The following is a 15,148-nucleotide window of genomic DNA, read 5'->3' as shown; positions in this document are numbered from 1 at the left end:
ATTGGCTGTATTGGATGTCTGCGCCCTTAACTTGAGCACAGCTACCTGTTTGCGGCCCCCTACTACTACGGGTTCTCCAACAACAGACTGCAGGCCTACTGCAAGCAGAACCTGGAGATGAACGTCACAGTGGAGAACGTGCTACAGGTCAGAGTTCTGTTGGGCTCACCGGGCATCAGTCTACCTCTTAAACACACCCCAGCACTCGTATTCTTCATCTTAAAAGTCATCTTAAGCGAGCTTATTAGTCTTATTAAAATCTTAAAATGTATCTTAAGCGAGCTTATAAGTCTCATTCGTCACAGGTTTTGTTTTATGAACATTATGGGTTTTTATGTTAAAGACTTAAAAAAAAGTAGGTCTAAAAAAAAGTAGGTCTAGTACTAGGAGCTTACTTTTTAAAATATACATTCAGTATGTCCATCTCAATAAGCACTTGCTAATTCAAATATAATTTATATAATTCCTATATGTGTTTTCACATCCTGTCCTTGTGCTTGTCTCTGGGGGGGTGGCAGATCCTGGAGGCTGCAGATAAGACTCAGGCGCTGGACATGAAGAAGCACTGCCTGCACATCATTGTCCATCAGTTCATCAAGGTGGGTACGCTGGTGTGTGGGGCGCTGGGCGTCTGCTGGCTCACACTGAAGGGCTGAGCTTCATATCAGACCCGCAGCGCAGCGCAGCGCAGCGCACTCACAGGAGAGGAGAGGCTTAACCCCAGGGCCTGCAGGCTCAAGGAACATCCCAGCTTGACAGTGCTGTTAGCATTAGCAGCGGAGACCTAATTTGCCCATTAGGGATTTAGCTCGAGGCTCCTGAAGGGAGCGGAGATGAGTCAAATGCACTCATGGCTCTTTGCAAAGTTACTGTTCAGTAGAAATGAGTATAAGGCCTTTAATTTTTTTAAATTTTGTTATTTTTATAGTATTTGTTATGATTTTAGCTGTTTTTTCTTTTTCCTGCATGTTTGTCCTCGGCTTGTTTGTGCCTTGTTTCTGACCTTCATTATGTTTGTGTTTGTTTGTGTTGCCTCTTCTTCCTCTCTGGCAGGTGTCTCAGCTGCCCAACCTGCGCTCTCTGAGCCAGGTCCTGCTGCTGGACATCATCGACTCGCTGGCCGCCCATATATCAGACAAACAGTGTGCCGAGATGGGCTCCGACATTTAGATACGGACCCGCTCCCCTCCCCTCTACTCCGTCCCGTTTTGCCACTTTCATTTTCACACTTGAGGTTTTTTCCCCTTAAAATCTTTCTGTTGCTGCTCCCTGTTGGGCATGCTCTTTCTCGCGTGTCTGGTCTTTAAGCACCTCATGGGGGTCCTGCTGCCCGTTTGGGTCGTGCCATAGCGGGAGGTCTGTCAGGGGGTGCCTGGCCAGAGGTGTCATGTGGAGACCGTGGAAGACTCAGGCAGGGAAGCCCCAAGCAGCCACGGTCCAGCTGAGCAGCACAGAGGGCCGGTATACTAGTGAGTGCTGTAGGCTTCAGTGCTCCAGCCCTGCGCAGAGACATGTCCTCACATTTAGCCACTCTCCTCAATGGTCTCCTCACAGATTAGCTTTATCTACCATAATGTTCCTAAAGGCGAGAGTGTGTGTGTGACTCTGTCGAGTCCCAGTTCAAGGTGAATTCTGCAGGTTTTTGTTTGTTGTGAAGAAGGCTTCAGGACCTGTGGTGTAGTGCTAAGGACACCAGGGAAAGAGTGGTTCTCAAGATTTCCACGCTTAACCACGCGTCTTATGTTTGTGTGTTCGGTGCATTTTTGTTTGATTGTCAATAAAGGAAAGTATGGCTGAATGACAAAGAAACACTGGAGAGGAAAAATGCATTTTGGATGCATACAATACTCAGTAATACTCTTCAGAGAACACTTAGTGCCTTTAGCATTACACCATAGTTAAGAGGAAGTTGTATTTTCCAAATGCAAAAAACTATGGACTATATGTGTTATAGAAAAGTAATGGTTAGTCTGCTTTCTTCAGAAAAGCTGAATATTACCCAGTAGTTATGCCATTTTACTGTATTTATTCAGATCCATATACAAGTCTCTTATTGATATAGGCTTTAATGGTTTGGTGTCGTGTTACAGTATCGTTTAAGGCTTTAAGCCTTGCACTGTAATGTCAGATATCTGAAGGCAGAAGCATCCTAAAGATGACACTTTTTTTTTTTAATCATGTAAATTTAACCTGTGAAAACACAGTAAATGTAAATATAATCAATATTGTGTGGTCCCTGCGTATAAACCAATGTACAGCTTTGCTACCATTTATTTGTTTTGTAGTCAAATCTGCTCCATTATTATTCCTGTTACAGAACTGTGTACATGGCTCTGTGTGCTCAATGCCTTAATAAACCATTACTGTCACCGTCACAGTCTTCACTTCTGACTTCTTCTTCTATGTGTGGAATGGACTATTTTCAAGTCGTATGACAGCAATGTCCACACAATATATGTACTTAATTGTTCTATGGGCTTTCTGGCTTTTCTAAGCATCTTGCAATGTTTACCTCGTCAGGCAAGGTGTAGGACCAGAGAAAATCTCCTCATAAATGAGAGATGCTTAACGAGTCTTCATCAACTGATCCTTGATTTTGAGGTCTCTTCCTGTCTCTCTTCCGGTCTCCCTTCCAGTCTCTCTTCCAGTCTCTCTTCCTGTCTCTCTCTCTATATTACCTGCTTGGGCTGGTCACCATCACACGACCACCTTCCCTGCGCTGAAACCTAAGAGATGAAAAGGAGCTTGACTGTGACCTCCAGCACAATGGCCCTTATTCTGCCCCGACACAGACCCTCCAGCCAGGGCTGCACCTGGACCCTGACACCCACACCGTGTGGCCCCTGCCTGGACGCATGCTCTTCTCTCTCGGAGGCAAACCACACCGTGTGGCCCCTGCCTGGACGCATGCTCTTCTCTCTCGGAGGCAAAGGGGAAAAGGCACTCGGTGACAGTTCCCATCTAGGCCACAAGATTAGATTAGATTCAACTTTATTGTCATGGCACATAGTACAAGTACTGAGACAGCGAAATGCAGTTTAGCATCTAACCAGAAGTGCAAAGAAAGCAGAAAAGTGCAGAGTATGAGTATATGTATGGTAGTAATATATAAATAAATAAGATATATACAGTATGAAATAAGATATGCGCAGTGTGAACAGTATTGATAGTATAACTGTGGCAAAGACTATGAACATGAGCAGCAATATTGCTATTTAGCAGTAGGTAGTGCAGATATGACATAAAGATGGAGAGGCTTTGTGCGTTTGACATGCAAACTGGCCTCTTGAGATACAAAGATCAGTTCCAATGTTTTGTTGAGGGATTCCCATGGTTCATGGTTAGAAGGGGGAATTGATTTTTTTTTAATCTAGGGCTCACCTATATTGTCACCTTCATTTCATGAGTTTCTAATAGTTAAGCTAAAAATAGCAATGGATGACTATTTGATAAGGTTAAACAATGAAGGTGATTATAGCCTCTAAACTGAAGGGGACCTTTAAGCTTCAGTGGTTAATCCTTGGCCTTTACCTGCGTAAATTCGACCTGTCTGTCGGCGGGTTGGGTTACCTCAGACATGGTAGCGATAAAGCAGCACACAATGTGTCTTTCAGTTGGCCTTGGTGATAAGTAGTGGTGATAAGGCAATGGAAATCAGTGCTCGAGCGTCTCACTTACAACACATTTAGCATCAAACTAAACAAAAGTCTGTCCATGGGATTTAATGGTTGTGTGAGTTTACAAATTTGCTACTCAATGGTCAAATTGTGGAGTGCAAGAAATGCATACTGTTCACTTGTTTTGTAACTAGGCCGTTCCTCCGAACCAGGGCAAAGCACTCCCGAGGACCAGATTCATATTTTCCCCGAGTGATTAAAGACTTTGCGTTTGTTAAGGTGGAGGAACTTTAGTCAGGGGAGTGCAAAAGCCATTCACATATAGGACATATCATTTGCTCCACTCCCCACACTTTTCCTTTGGCTTAGTCTATTCGTACTCTTATTAATAATGGATAGCCCCTGTAATGGAGAATGTATGCTGAGAGCCAAGTCAAGGTCAAATGTCAAGATGCCGTTTAGTTTCTTTTGAATGCGTGTCCGTTTGCCGGTGGAAATCAAACCAGAAGCTGGCTAAGTGTCTTAGGCTTTTGGGAGGCCTAGTGCTGTTAAAGCACAAGCTGCCATTCATACGGATGCGACACCGGAGCCTTCTGGCAAGCCAACAGGCTTTCTGCAGATCCCCTCCGAAGCGAATGGAGGGAGACATCGGGGAACAAGCTTCCCACCGGCCCTTCTTTTGGTCATCCGTACGCTTTCGAAAAGTATGAAAGGGAGGACTATGGCACCTGCTCAAAAGAAGGAGCGTAGCCCTTTGGAAATACGCTTTTGAAGGGCTTTTTTTTCTCCCCTTTTGGGGCTTGCTCCTTCAGGCTCAGCGGACTCGAGTTTCCATCCTTGGAGACTTTTGTGTGCACACACCGTCCAGTTTAGGGCCGGACATATCCACTTTCATGTCCAAAGAGTGCCCATTGTTGTCCTTGACGATATTTATCGGCATGACAAGACAGAATGTCTGTTGAAATGCCTCCAGGGCCTTGGCTTATGTGGCGGTCAATCAAGTGCATCTTTATTAAAAGTTTAGTGGAAAAGGGCCAAGATGGGATGGGCTAAGGATACAGACATGTAGGGAGGGACCATCGGGTGGCATGTTAATTCCTGTTGGAAAGGAAAGTGGGCCACAGAGGAGAGAGAGAGCGAGAGAGCGAGAGAGCGAGAGAGCGGAGGTGAAAGAGCAAGACGAGAGAGAAGGATGGTGTTTCTAACCACCAAGCTCGTGGAGAGAGTGTCCCTCTTCGTGTCTTTCGGGGGACTGGTGACCTCGTTCGTCACGTTCTTCTTGCCCCTGTGGAAGACCCTCAACTCGGACCTGAACGAGATGGAGAACTGGTACGAGGGGCTGTGGCACATGTGCATCTTCACAGAGGAGTTGGGCCTGCACTGCAAAGCCTACGAGTCCACCTTGGCGCTGAGCGCTGACAAGCTAGCGTCGCGGGCGCTCATGTTCATCTCCATAGGCACGGGGCTGCTGGGGGTGCTGGTGGCATTCTTCGGGCTGGAGGGAGTCAACGTCGCGCGCGGACACAGGCGACTGAAGAGGGCTCTGCTCATCACGGGAGGGGTCCTCATCTGGGTGTCGGGCCTCACCACCCTGGCCCCCGTGTCCCTTGTGGCCTATTTGACTGTGGTGGAGTTCTGGGATGAGAACATCCCCGACGTGGTGCCGCGCTGGGAGTTTGGCGAGGCCATGTTTTCGGGTGGATCGCGGGACTCCTTCTGGTGGTTGGTGGGTCTTTCTTGTTCGTGGCTGTATGTATGGGGGATTACGAGGCGGAGCAGGCTGAAGATTTAGCCTTCTCGAAGGAGACACCAAGGACACAGTACTACCTAAAGACAGAGGTCCTATAGATTGATTCGCCGCCGTTGAAGGACTGGGCGTGATAACTATCTGAGCTTTAAGATTAATGAAACCAAGGTCAGTTGCAGGACATTTGGAAGTCACTGCTGAAAGCCTATCCGAATATCTAGCTTCCAGAATTATAAAATGGCAAGAAAATGTTTTACTTCTTTAATGTAAAAAAAAAATCCGAAAGTTATATTTTATGGCAAAACTGTATTTTTACCTCTGTTGAATGGACACGCAAAGGTAATTTTCATTTGACCTTTTAACAGTGTAATTTAAAGCTTGCTGAGCATTGAAGTATTTTCAGAGTCACTCCTAGAAAACCTGCATCATCTGTAAATTTGGGAAAGCTCAGCATGATTCTCTGTGCACCGTCTATGCCTGCCTGAGATTGTAGGGATCTCTCTTCTCCTGCTCTCATCCAAAGCACAGGATTTATGTCCACCGGGTCAGGTTGAGTGTTATATTTTACTTGCAAACCCATTAAAATGAAATCATTCCGTACTTTAAAATACTTTTCTTCTTCTATCTGTGTGTAAAATTATGTCTCAACTTAAAAGATATATTCAAATTCCGTTTCATTGAAATCTTCCTTATTCTCTGTGGTTGCCAGGACGACTCCGTAAACACAATTTAAGGAAGAAAGAAAGAATGATTGAATCCAGTGCTGCTTAGCTGTGCTTGCAGTTCTCTTTCTTTAATGCTGATCCCGTTTAGCAATTTGTAACATAAATTACACACGGTAAAACATACTCTATGCAAGTGTTGTAAACAGAAATAGAGAGGAAAAAATAGAATTCTAAAGCCCCTTCACCATCATATAAATAGAACTTTTGGCTGTGTAGAAATGGACAAACAAGCAGTCCAGTCAGTTGACAATAAAAATGTGTATCAATGGCAGAAATTAAACCACACACACACACACACACACACACACACACACACACACACACACACACACACACACACACACACACACACACACACACACAGCTTTGTGAATGACAGTAATTGAACGACATCCCCCCACTCCCTTCAGTTTGACCAGTTTATTACTGAACATGATACAAGCGCTCCCCTGCTATCTGATGGTGGGTGTCTGCAGCGAAAGAAGCAAATTGTAACAAACAGCCTCTTAGTGTCGGCTGTTGCCTTCAGGGTAATGAGTTGCACAGAATCTGACACTGCAAGAGGAGTGAAATTATTCTGTTTTAACACCACAATATTGATCTTAAAAGGACAAAAACCAATCGGCCTCATTAATTTTTAACACATTTCCCGAGGTCTCAAACAGTGGAGCTAAGTCTTAATATCAGACATTGATTTTAGTCATCGGGGGTTCTACTGGAGAGATAACAACATTGCAGGGTGCTGACATTAGAATTTAGCAAAGCTGCTACTATCAATAAATTATTCACTCACAAACTGACCTTTCTCTAATTAATGTTTATTTCATGAACATACGTGCTATACTATGTAGATACTAATGTAGATGTCATATGTCATGTGTCCCTCTTGCCCCGGAGGGGAGGGCATCGGTAATGTCTTGCCCCTCTATACCACAAGGATCCCTATGACTTTCCTTGCTGGCAAATACCAGTGTGCAATACCTTTGATGACCAGCAGAGAGCCTAGTGAGTGGATGCCATACAGACTGCTTACTGCAGCAGTGAAAAAAAAATGCAACACATTTTTGGAGGGATTTGTTTGTAATCTTTGCTTGTAGTCTTGTAGGCGTTAGTAGTCAGCTCGTGCCTCCCACTCTAACCTGAGAGTCACTTAGAAGTCCAAGAAAACAAGCACGAAAACTCGCACTAAATCTCTACGGCGCCTTGGCAGGACGGGGGACCACATGAGAGAATCATTGTGACAACCACCTCAAGATTACATTGTAAAAACTCTCCATTCCTTCACAAAAGCACCCTGCACTCTACATTTAGTTTGGAAGCCGAACAAACCTGATGTTTCTCTCCCACATTTGTCACACAAATATTCACATTCACTCATCCAGGGGTGTGTCTACTCCTGAGGAAGCCCATGACAAAATGACTCAACTAATGGTAATGATTTGTCCCAATCACAGTGTAATCTCACAAGAGTGATCTCATCACCAGTGATCGAGCATGACATGAATGTGAAAAGTGACATTGGTGGCCTTCTCTGGAATACATTTGCATTGAGCAGAGTCTGCACACTCACTATGCTGGTCAGTGTCTCTGCTCACTGAATCCCCTGAGGTCATACCCAGAGGACAGGTCAGTGTGGACAGACGGCCGGAGGGACCACCAACAGACCTGTGGACAGACGGAGACGGGTCAAGACTCTCATTTAAGGGTGAGACACAGACAACACCTGACAGAGGGACGAATCAAGCTTAAAGGGAATGCGACACCCCTGCTTTTCAGAGTAACTAAAAAAATAAAACCTGAGAGAGAGAGATATCAGGAGAGAGGGATGAAAGGAGAGTGTGAGACAGAGAAGGAGAAACGAGGAAGGGGGAGAGACAGTGTGAGACCCATGTGAGATGAGAAGGAGAAACGAGGAAGGGGGAGACAGTGTGAGACCCATGTGAGATGAGAAGGAGAAACATAAACTGTGACAGAAAAGTGAAATGGGGGGGGGGGGCAGAGAGTGATCAAAATGCCAGAGTGAATGAAACAGGGAGAGAGGTGAAAGAGAGAGAGAGAGAGGTGAAATAGAGAGAGAGAGAGAGAGAGAGAGAGAGAGAGAGAGAGAGAGAAGGAGAGGGGAGGGGAAAGTAGAGCGGTCTGTGAATTCATGCTGTGTTAGCATCCCCTAAGCAACTCCATCAATACTGCATACAGCTGAGAAACTGGCAAAGAGCCCTAGTGCTGCATTGGAGGGCTACAGTAGCGAGAGAGAGAGAGAGAGAGAGAGAGAGAGAGAGAGAGAGGGTGATAGAGAGAAAGGAGCTTACAGTGTGACCACTAACTGCTTCTTGCTGCTGTTCTGTTCTGTTCTGTTCTGTTCTGTGCTGTGCTGTGCTGTGCTGTGGAGCTCTCTCACTGGGACTCAGCCCCTTGTGTGGAACAACTGCATCCACTGCAGTCAGAGAGAAACAGAAGGAGCGAGGGAGAAGAGAGAAAGAAAAGGAGTGAGTAAGACTGGGAGAAACGAAGAGAGAGAGAGAGAAACAGAGAGAGAGAGAAAGAGAGAGAAAGAGACAACAGGAGCTGAGCACAGGAAGACACAGGTCAGGAGTACTCAGTGGGAAGAAGGCAGACCCACCGGGGGCAGGGATTGTGTCTTGAGGGGGGATCTGTGCTAGTATGTTAGCGCACTCCGCAGGATTGGCTAAACACCGGGGACTGTGACAGGACCTCAGTGCACCTGCTTCAGACAGGCTTTGGGTGAGTAGCTCTCTCTTCTTTCTCTCTCTCTCTCTCTCTCTCTCCCTCTCTCTATCTCTGTTTCTTTTGGTATGGATGGGAATTATGGTGATGAATTAACAGAATCAGTTCAAATGCTTGCTGATGAACTTGGAGAATGTTTACTTGATTTGTCAGGAACTGTAATTGCTGTGTCTGTGGTATGCGACGCTAAGACATCCCACACTGCTCTGACAAGGAAGTTGCTCGGTTTTGTGTACAGACAGATTTGACATATCAAGACAAATTACATGAATTCCTTTGTTTCCATAAACGTACTTAAATGAACTAAATTAATTTTTAACAAAAAAAAAAAAAACTTTCACATGCCCACATACACAGAGAGAACAGGGGAGAGAGAGATACAGCTTTAGTTACAGCTATGCAGTTGAAGGTTTTAAAGAACAAGGGAAGACAGAGCGCCATCCATCTTCGTCTAAATGTGTAAGCAATGACTGTCCATACTCTCTCTGTTATTGGCTAATGGTGGTCGGAGTCATTACCTGGTGTAATGTCGTTCTGGCGTTTGGCTTTCATACTTGCACCTGTCAATGTAAATGCTTTGACTTGACCTCGATGATTTAGTAGTGACACACTGAAAGATCTGGATGCTTCTAGTCACTGCTAGCTGTCACCAGTGGATTGCTACAGCAATCTGTCTAGGACTAAAATGGCTTGAAATAACTGTCACTGGAATAGATTCAAGTTTTGTAGTGTTGGATAAATAATGAATTTCTTAAAATAATAAATAAATACAACGACCACCATTAGAAGCAGATGGTGGTTGTGAATGGGCTTTCCCCCTCCTCAACTCTGAGGTCCTGGTGTATGCTTACAGTCAATCTCAGTTCTTTAGTGCTGTATCTGATCCTTAAGTGGTTGCGTACGGAAGAAATATGGATGGATAACCACCTCTGCACGTGGCCTCCCTTACCCACAACTGCAGCACAAGTTAGGCCAGCGAATTCCATCAACAAAGCTCAACCAACATGAACTCTAGTGCCCTTTTTGCCGATGGAAAAAACAGCTGTACTCCATCCATTCCATTCAAAAATGAAATTCTCCTCTCAGGGAAGCTGATCCCAAAGCCCTTATTCCTCAGTTCCAGGTCCTGGGCTCGTCATGGATGCCAGTTCTTTTAGTTGGGTTAAGGCTGAGTGAAGTTATGGTCAAAATGGGCGCGATTGTCGCTATTCACCTTTTAGACGTAATGTATTCACTGATCATGTGAAATTGGGGATTGTGGCTTAGTGAAAGCCCATAAAAACAAAGAGAGGTCCCCTGCAGTCTGGTATTACTCTAGCCAGAACATGCAACCAAGCATGTAGAACAAGTCACACCAATACCATTAGTTGCCATGCAGAATTGTTTCTTATTCTGGTGTGTATTATTGTGGAAATCTGATTAGCTGTAAATCCAATGTTTATTATACATTTGCAGTGTAATACTGGAAGCCCGAAGATATAACACAAGTCAGTCCAAAGCCGCTTTCCGTCCTGTGAAAATTACAACCTGGTACGATTTATCTTTTTTTCCTGCCAATTCAGAATCCTCTGTGTATTTGCCTAAGGAATTAACTAGATTTCTGAGTACCAGAGAAATGTATGAACAATAATTAACATTTCAATTTGGATAAAAAAAAATGTGTTAAACCCCCCAGGTTGTTGGGAGAATAGATTGGTTTTCTTAACACTGTACCCAGCTGCATGAAAAAAATACCTGAGAGTTGTGGAACTTCCACAACAGCAAATGTTGCTCCTCTAAGGAGTTCTATTTTAGCACGCTGGAGTCCGGAGCTCGGGGTAAATTCCGCTTGTTGTGCAAGCAGCTGCGGGACGCCATAATCTGTGGAGGATCTCTTATGGTTTATTTTCGTGTAAACGAACGTGAAGAAAGAGAGGCAATTGTGAAGATGTGGGACACACGGATGGAGTGGGGGAGGGAGTGTGTGTGTGTGTGTGAGTGTGTGTGTGTGTGTGTGTGTGTATGTGTGTGTGTGTGTGTGTGTATGTGTGTGTGTGTGTGTGGGGGGGGGGGATCAAGTGCTGCGTTTACCTCTTGCGAATGTCTCCCCTTATCACCTCTAGATCAAAGCAAGAGGCATAATATTTAACCAGTGCCTCATTTACCTGGGGAACAGGGGTCGGAAGATTGAGATAGGCCAACACATTACACTAACACAGTTGAGTGGCTGGAGCCATTGAGACTGCGGTGGCAATGTACCCTGAGGGCACACATCACTGTGTTTGGCCTTTCAGGTAATCGCATGTGTCAATTCATTTTTCCCATTGTGTGTGTGTGTGTGTGTGTGTGTGTGTGTGTGTGTGTGTGTGTGTGTGTGTGTGTGTGTGTGTGTTACCCGTTTCTACACAAAACACACTGCTGAAAGAAGACTTTGTTGGCTGTTGATTGGTCTGTTGTCTTGGTAGCTCTATAAAGCATTCTTCTCTTGACCACTACGGTGTTTATCAACTTTGGCAATCACCAAGCGTGTCATTATCTCTGTCCTTCAACAGACCACTACCCACTGCCCAGTCTCTTGTCCCCTGGGTCCAAAGTCTTAACACGGAGAGACTTTTTTTTTTAATGCTACGAGAGACCAGTTCTCTTGTCTGGGGTGAATTCACATAGGGAATCATGGTTAGCATATAGTATATGCATATGCTTCTAATAATAATGCCACCATAATATAGTGGTGACAGGCAACACTTGCATTCAGAGAGAAGCCTGAACGTTGGCTTATGGGGACGGGGAAATCACATGCTCCCTCTTTACCTGTGCACATTATATTGATCAGGTCACAGAGAGGTAGTTTGTACATTATTAGACCTGGAATGTATATCAGCTCGAAATTTAAACTATTCACTGTTAATCCTTTGAAAGACCCCCAAACCTTTTCTTTCTTCCTTTCTTCTGGTTTCTGAGACACTTTGGCATTGGCAGGTGTTTTTTGAGCACTTGCTTGCTATTTGCTATTTTATCCCCTAGCGTTGCAGGCATTGAGGTCTGTTTCCTACCTGCCACTTAGCTTAGCATGCTGACCCCACATCAGTCTGCTCCACATTCATTGCTAATTCCCCCATGTACATTCCAGTAAACAGCATTAGGTTTGCGAGAAAGTTAGCGAAGCTGACAGCTTGTTTGCTTGAAAGGGTATTAGCCCTGCTTGGGAAAAAGGCCCAACAGGGAGAAACTGAGGGTGGGGGTGGGGGTGGGATACGGTGTGTGTGTGTGTGTGTGTGTGTGTGTGTGTGTGTGTGTGTGTGTGTGGAATCTGCGTCATATGTTGTGAAGACCAAATCTGCTTAACCTACTTCGAGTTGGAGTGAAATATCTTCAGCTTGCTAGGACCCCAGGAAGACTATCAAGAACATTTCACACAATAGAGGCCCCCCTGTACTTTTTTTATTGTAAATAATATATGTCATGTGATGCTAGAGCTGGATGTTTGCTACAATGTTTCATTTGACCCAGTGAGGTTAAATAACACTCCAATGCAGCAGGAAAAGGATGCAAGCACAGAACTGCAGTTGCTATGGAGATGTTATGAGTTGTGCAGGGACTCGGATGCCCTCCTTCTGCCAAGGGTAGAGTATTATTGTGTTTAAAAAAACGTTTGTTGAACATAGAGGAATGCATTCTATTTTAGTTCTCATTCGAAAATAAGACACTCAACTTTGTTGGGCTGTTTACTTAAATGATGCTCAAAAGCTGTGAAACTCTAAAATAATTATTGAATTATTTAAATTTGAATCGTAAAATAAAAACTAGCAGTGTGCTTGTTCGATGTTGACATGTGACCAGAAAGTGATCAGTTGAGAAAAACGTAAGAAATGAACAGGAGCACTGATGACACCTAATTTGCCAGATCACTACCCCAGGATTCTTCCCTGTTTTGTTTAGTGTGGGAGCACACTGTTGACTACTCCTTCATTGAGCAGCCCTTGCCCCCCCCGCCCCCCCCCCTCTCTCTTTCTTCCTCACTTTAAGGAGAACTGTGGTGTGATCAGAATATTAATGGACCTTTTGTATTGTGTTTTAGTCAAAAAAGTTGCATTACAAATCAAACACTCGCACTTAATGTGGGACACCTACCAGTCTGTCACTGCTTGGCTCCCTCTTCTTTATACACATTAGTGTCTGTGGTGAAATATCCCAGCTTTAGCATTGTGTGGGTGAAATACCTTAGCAGCGGTGAAAAGGTTAATTAGCATGGCTGCAGGGATTTTTTTCCTCCCTCCGTTTTGTAACATGGAGGAACTTCTCAGAGCAGTTGTGGAAGCCTGGTGTCAGGAAGTTAATGGATGTCTTAATGATGTTAATATGTGACTATTTCTCGGCTGCTGCATGGAAAAACACTGCCAATTACCACTGCTGCTCTCTATGAAATGATGTGAACACACACACACACACACACACACACACACACACACACACACACACACACACACACACACACACACATACACATACACACACACACACACACACACACACACAGACACACACACAGACACACACAGACACACACACACACACACACACACACACACACACAGGCATTTTACACCCAGTAGGATAACAGACCCGATAGGTCTGTTCTGGGCTCCTTGAGTCACTCTGAATCATTGCCCCCCCCCGGAAATGGTTGCTAAGATATTCGCATTCAAGGGGACTCAATTCTGGCACACGGCCGTGGATTTTTCTTTTTTTTCTGTCCCATGAGCCAAGACACCTTATTTACCCCTTCACCCCCCTCCCCGCCCCATGCTTTGTGTTACCCTGTGAAGTTGACGTCCCTCACCGTGTCTTCCTTCAAATGTCAGCAGCCCATGTGGAGGGCCCAAGCGGTTCAGACGAGGGGCCAAAGGGAACTCACTTTTAAAGTTTGTCACCAGGGAAAGTATTGTGACAGAACAACATACCCACTGGGGTAGAAGAAGCCTTGTCATAGCTGTTTAAATGGTTGCAGCGCCGAGCCCGAATTCTCCCCTAAAATCCCTCCGCCTGTCAGCTCTGCCCCTTCCTGTCCCAGATGACGCAGCTTTATAACGCGATGGGATTAATTCTTTGATATGAAACAGAACAGCGAGGCCGGCGGTGTCAGCCCAGGCAATGTCATTCTAAGCGTGTGATTTTCTAGTGACACTTGTGCTGATGCAGGCCCTTTGGATGGCCCTGCTTGGCGTATTTGGGAAACATTGTGGCTCTGACATGGTAAGGATGGCGGACATTGTGGCTCTGACATGGTAAGGATGGCAGACATTGTGGCTCTGACATGGTAAGGATGGGGGACATTGTGGCTCTGACATGGTAAGGATGGGGGACATTGTGGCTCTGACATGGTAAGGATGGCAGACATTGTGGCTCTGACATGGTAAGGATGTCAGACATTGTGGCTCTGACATGGTAAGAATGGCAGACATTGTGGCTCTGACATGGTAAGGATGGGGGACATTGTGGCTCTGACATGGTAAGGATGGGAGACATTGTGGCTCTGACATGGTAAGGATGGCAGACATTGTGGCTCTGACATGGTAAGGATGGGGGACATTGTGGCTCTGACATGGTAAGGATGGGAGACATTGTGGCTCTGACATGGTAAGGATGGGGGTTCCAGGGTCTCATAGTTGCTGCAGCTTATCCATATACAAGGTTACTCCTCTATGCTTTATTTAACGAATCTTTCTCTTCTCTCTCTCTGTCTCTCTCTTTCTCTTCTCTTTCTATCTCTCTCTCTCTCTGTCTCTCTCTCTCTCTCTGTCCCCCGTAGCGTCTCTCTCTCTGTCTCTCTCTCTCTGTCCCCCATAGCATCTCTCTCTCTCTCTCTCTCTGTCTCACTCTCTGTCTCTCTCTCTCTCTCTCTGTCTCCCGTAGCGTCTCTCTCTCCCTCTCTCTCTCCCCCCCCTCTCCCTCTCTCTCTCTGTCTCTCTCCCTCTCTCTCTCTCTCTCCCCCCCCCCCAGTGTCTCTCTGTACATATGCTCTCAGTAAACTCTGCATTCATTATTCATCAGCATAGACCGAACAGTCTTCCTGAAAAGGAAAATGTCATCATGGCTCAGTATGATAAAATACGTCTTCCCACCCGTATTCAAATGAGCACTCAGTCCTGATTCCTCTTACTTGGTTCATGTACAAGCTGAAGAGCTTCACCTGGGTCTCCTGTGGCCATCTTCCCCTTACAGTACGCTCCATCAACTGGTTAAAAAAGTCACAGTAATACAATGCTACATTTACATTTAGCAGACGCTTTTATCCAAAGCGACTTACAAGGATGTATACACATTTTACATTTACA

General features: G+C 45.2%; 3 protein-coding genes across 3 annotated transcripts in view; all 3 read left to right on the top strand.

The window, feature by feature from the left end:
- Positions 1-22: 22 nt before the first annotated feature.
- On the top strand, positions 23-1,406 carry LOC116221041 (leucine-zipper-like transcriptional regulator 1). The gene is made up of 3 exons (XM_031570023.2): positions 23-147; positions 519-599; positions 1,054-1,406. Exons 1-3 carry the CDS (start codon positions 118-120, stop codon positions 1,168-1,170), a joined length of 228 nt encoding a protein of 75 aa, XP_031425883.1. The 5' UTR covers positions 23-117; the 3' UTR covers positions 1,171-1,406.
- A 3,343-nt stretch (positions 1,407-4,749) lies between these two features.
- Positions 4,750-5,877, top strand: LOC105891680 (putative claudin-24). The gene is given in 2 exon segments (XM_012817860.2): positions 4,750-5,311; positions 5,314-5,877. Coding segments are annotated over 2 exon segments (654 nt in total). The 5' UTR covers positions 4,750-4,809; the 3' UTR covers positions 5,466-5,877.
- An 8,195-nt stretch (positions 5,878-14,072) lies between these two features.
- Positions 14,073-15,148, top strand: part of si:dkey-98f17.5 (uncharacterized protein LOC569123 homolog) — a 13,019-nt gene continuing 11,943 nt past the window's right edge. The window contains exon 1 of the mRNA XM_031569896.1: positions 14,073-14,098. Coding sequence (XP_031425756.1) covers positions 14,073-14,098 — 26 coding nt within the window. The remainder of the gene's footprint in view (positions 14,099-15,148) is intronic.

The sequence above is a fragment of the Clupea harengus genome, chromosome 7 (genome assembly GCF_900700415.2).
Source record: "Clupea harengus chromosome 7, Ch_v2.0.2, whole genome shotgun sequence".
Lineage (NCBI taxonomy): Eukaryota > Metazoa > Chordata > Actinopteri > Clupeiformes > Clupeidae > Clupea > Clupea harengus.
Note: the sequence above shows the minus strand (reverse complement) of the source record. Positions and strands in the feature narration are given on the sequence as shown.

What these genes read in the sequence shown, in the direction of transcription:
- LOC116221041 (XM_031570023.2), top strand. Translation starts at nt 118, where the DNA reads ATGAACGTCACAGTGGAGAACGTGCTACAG. An exon ending in CAGTGGAGAACGTGCTACAG is followed by an intron (nt 148 to 518) that starts GTCAGAGTTCTG and finishes GGGGGGTGGCAG; the next exon opens with ATCCTGGAGGCTGCAGATAA. An exon ending in TTGTCCATCAGTTCATCAAG is followed by an intron (nt 600 to 1,053) that starts GTGGGTACGCTG and finishes CCTCTCTGGCAG; the next exon opens with GTGTCTCAGCTGCCCAACCT.